The 4,668-nt window shown below is 29.4% G+C and overlaps 1 protein-coding gene across 1 annotated transcript in view; it reads left to right on the top strand.

Annotated features, from left to right (window-relative positions):
* Positions 1 to 4,451, top strand: part of Prdm13 (PR/SET domain 13) — a 7,155-nt gene extending 2,704 nt beyond the window's left edge. Inside the window, exons 3-5 of the mRNA XM_018444779.1 lie at positions 4 to 89; positions 2,475 to 2,736; positions 3,556 to 4,451. Coding sequence (XP_018300281.1) covers positions 4 to 89; positions 2,475 to 2,736; positions 3,556 to 4,451 — 1,244 coding nt within the window. The remainder of the gene's footprint in view (positions 1 to 3; positions 90 to 2,474; positions 2,737 to 3,555) is intronic.
* The last annotated feature ends 217 nt before the right edge of the window (positions 4,452 to 4,668 follow it).

Genomic DNA, 4,668 nt, shown 5'->3' on the forward strand with positions numbered 1-4,668 from the left:
GAGCCGCTGGACTTCTTAAAGAAAACTTCACGACAGAAATTATCCCCGTCAGTACATTGTCTGAAGGAAATACGTCAATCATTCAACATGTATGTCGTAAACATTTTATTTTATTTAGAACTAAATTTATGTTTTGAAAGTCTTATTTTAATAAAATATTTTCGCGTTCAACGTTCGTAATGAGAGTGATTTCAACGCGTACATCAACCCTCTAGGAACAGCATCGCCTTGTAATTAAAAAAAAGTTCTGCTTTTGCTCAAAAATGCCTCGTTAAATAAAGAATCTATCAATAGGTCTGTTCTTTTTAACTAAAGTTCTTGCACCTTTCTTCTTTTTTTCTCCACGTTGAAGAGAAAAAAAGAAAAGACCTCAACAGCACAAAATTGCAGCAATATTGCTGCAAAATTGTAGCAATATTATACGCTGTAGCAATGTTGCAGCAATATTGCTGCAAGTTTTGTGCTGTTGGGGGATAAACCATGCAAAAAGAACAGGTTAAACTAGGTTATGTTGCAGCAATGACGGAAAATTTTCAGAAATGTTTCAACCTTTCACATCTTATGTGCAACAATTTTAAAAGGATTCTGCAATATGTCATATGAAATGTTTTAACAGAAATGTTTATAAAATCTATCATATATAATAAATTGAAAAACATATTTAAATAGAAATCATTATGATGTTGAAAAATGGTTTCAAAATGTTTAATAAAGTCATTTTTTAATCAATCACGATTCAGTTTAATGTCATTTTGATGTTATCGTGAGTTGTTCTACTTTAATTGCGAAAAACTTTTGTATATGACTTGTTCTGCTTTAATTATGAAAAATTTTTGTATATGAACAATGATATTGTGTCGAAACTGCAGGTGTAAGTGACTTTCTATCTTTCTAATAGTGATTATGTATATGTGCTTATACATATAATGTGATTAATTAATCAAAATAGTTGACGTTATAATTACCATTTTTTTTAAATACTTTACTTTAAAAAATACTAAGTTTATTTCAACAAGTTGTAATCTGTAAACAGATTATAAAACTCTTAATAAATTTTAAGTACTTCAGAAATGATATTTAAATATAAGTTTAATTGATATTTAAATAATATTTAAATTTATTGTCGACATAATAAATTTAAATACTTAAATTTAGATACTTAAATATTATTTAAGTATCAATCAAATATATATTTAAATATGATTTTTAAAGTACTAAAAATAGCTGAAAATTTTTCTGTAATATTTCAAAAAAATTGCAGATTCTTTCTGTAACATTTCATCAATCTTTCAACAAGGTTCCATGTGCAAGAATCGCAGACATTTTGCTATTCCAGAGCTGTCTCAGAAATATTGTAGACATATTTCGCAATTTTTATGAAATGTTTCACTTTTCAGTTGAAATATTTATGAGATATCTCTGAAGACTTTCGATGCTGTACGAGTATTTATTACTTAGGATACTATTAATAAAAATGTGGCGACATTGCATAATGACTCGAAGAAAAAAATGGATAGTAATGTGGCCTCCATAAAAATGACCTTAAAATATTAATTTTGTTTAGAAAACAGTATTTGGTTACAAAATTAACAAAAAAGTAAAACATTTAAAAATGTATGTAAATGAATGTATATATACTTTCACATAACTTCCGCATATAAGCTGCTCAGTACTAAAAAATCTCAGTACTAAAAATAGTACACGTAATATAAACTGTAGATTAACAGTAGAGCTACAATTGAACATATCAAATAATTATTTTGATATGAAAACCTCAAAGAAGGGGTCTTGAGTAATCAATATCCATAGAGGGCCACATTAGCAAAATGCCATGCTATTGTTTAAATTTGCATAACTCAAAATACAGTCAAATAAAATGTTAAATAGCAAATAACACTCTCAAAAATACATATATTCATATGATGATACGCTCAAATTTAAGAAAAATGAGGGGGGGAAGTAGGAGTAATTAAATGCTAAAATGTATCTCAGAGACGTTTCGAAATACTTGAAAGTAAATGCATTATAATAAGTGCTGACTATTGAGTATTGGTAATATTAGCATCATGGTAACAGCGAGCTACTGAACTAATAATTCCATAAATACTCATTAGGATTCGCTATATAATAGCGGAGATATTAAGGGAGGCCACAATATATACACTAGCCATAATATCACCTTTTCCTCTACGGGCTGTGTTTTAAAATTTACTACTAGTATTAAAAATCTATAGTCACGTTCACTATAAATTTTCAGTATTGATAGTAAATTTTGGAACACAACCTCAGTATTCAATGCTATACATTTCTATCTTCAGGTTCTTAAGTATAACTAATTTGCACAGATCTCGAATTTACCTCGAATTTAATTTTAAAGTGAACGTTACAAACACTCGTTCCTAGGCAGTTAAAGTGGAATCTCTCATAAGATTTAAATTTTAATTAATTCTATTAAATATTAATGTGTGTTCTAGAGTGTCATTGAAATTATTGATGTTGGCGGTCGTCTTCACTGTCTTAATGGATCTATAAGTTCATCTTGCTGGTTGAAAATCATCACCTTGGCAACAGATTTTCAAAACTACAACGTTCTACTTATGATTAACAATGACGGACTCGTATTAAAAGCAATAAAAGATATAGCAGTAGGAGAACCGTTACTAATGTGGTTTGACGATTGTATTTTGACTATGTTGAATATTCCATTTTTAACACCCATCAATTGCAATATTCAAGGTAGGAGAAAAATTTCTCTAAGCTAATTTAATTTTTTCGTGTGATGTCATCAGTAAACTTATTAGTTATAATCTTTCGTTAGTTTTCTACCTAAACATTATCCTTAATAATTTATAACTACTAATTTGATCATTAATAATTCCTACTAATTATAAGTTTATTATGTATTATGTTTACAAAAGTGCAATTTAGAAGTATACAAGTATTACAATTTACTGGAGATATTTTAATTAAGTGTTATCCATTACTACCTACGTGGAGAAATTAAACTAGATTGATTTATAAAATTTACAGGATATACAATCTAATTTACAAGAATGAATGTATGTTACATTTATAATATTAAATTTAACCTAAATTAACATATAATTATATATAGATTAAACTTTTATTAAATAAGATTAAATACTAACTGATTTCTAATTAATGCTAATGCAAAATTAATTACAATACAATAGATTTTTCACTACGTTATTTAAAAAATCTAATTATTTCACTATTATTATTTTAGGTTAAGAAACGAAATTGATTAGAAAATTGATTAAGAAATTGCTTAGAAAATGAAAAATAAAAACGCTATTAATAAAAATTTTTCTAATCGATCATATAAACAGTCTAGCATAGCTGATATAAGTTAGTGATGGTGTTTCTTTAATTTTAACTTATTATTATTATAATATCTTACCATTAATTGTCAAGATTGTTAGAAAACTAAATTACAATATAAAATAAGTGCAACATAAGAAATGTATTATATAAAAATTAAATAAGCTTATTAATCAAATATTTTTTAACAGATAATTATTTGAATGATTACAGGTCAGGTTTACACGTGCCATAATTGCAACAGCTGCTTTGATCATCCAAATCCTCTGAAGCTACATTTGGCATTGGATTGCAATCGAATGGACAATAGTTACATTTGGATGCTTCTGGCGAATAAGATCATTAATTCCCCGAAAACGGATTTATCCTTGAGCCAGTATCCAAGAACAAGTTTCACATTTGAGTTGAGACCCTTGCCTGTTTCTAGACCGATTACATTACCAATTGGTATTCCAACGTATTCAGTGCAAACGATTGACACTACTATTCGCTCGTTAAAAAATGATTCGCCATCCTCATCGAATCAATTATCATCCATATCCTCGAATGGTCCCTCACCGACACCTCCATATTCCTCAGTAAAATCTCCAACGATAGAAGTTTTACCGAGCTCATCGACCTACGAATCACCCATCGAAAACATAACAGAGAGAAATCGTTATTTGACTTTGAGGTCTTACGAGGCTCTGATGCATCGAGATGTCTACAGAAATAGTTTCATGTCCTATATACGTCCCAGCATACATACAGAATCCAAGAAGAAGAATCCCGCGGAAGTGGAGACAATTGCCAGCGACATGGGTAAATGCAGTGCCGGATACAAATGTATATTTTGTAATAAAATTTACTCGAGAAAATATGGATTGCGAATCCATATTAGGACACATACAGGTTACAAGCCTCTGAAATGCGACTTTTGCCACCACAAATTCGGAGATCCCAGTAATCTCAACAAACATGTAAGATTGCATGCAACAGGAGAGAGTCGTTATAAATGCAATATGTGCGATAAAGTCTTGGTCAGGAGGAGAGACTTGGAGAGACACATAAATTCCTGGCACTCGCAAAACGCTAATGTTTCCAATGCTGAAATCAATGACAGGGATTAGAAAAGAGTCAGAATTACAAAACAATGAATTTCACAGCATCTCTTATGAGTACCGTGATTCCTAGATTATTTTGGAATTAAATATATGATCTAATTATTTTGTTTTTTTTAACACAATGGAACATTTTTCTATTCAAAATTTTTAGTGTTGTATACATGGACAAATGGGTGTCGAACTCGAATCTTTCGCTTATAGCAGATAACTGCCCCAGTTATTT

The sequence above is a fragment of the Mycetomoellerius zeteki genome, unplaced genomic scaffold (genome assembly GCF_001594055.1).
Source record: "Mycetomoellerius zeteki isolate Tzet28-1 unplaced genomic scaffold, Tzet1.0 scaffold155, whole genome shotgun sequence".
Classification (NCBI taxonomy): domain Eukaryota; kingdom Metazoa; phylum Arthropoda; class Insecta; order Hymenoptera; family Formicidae; genus Mycetomoellerius; species Mycetomoellerius zeteki.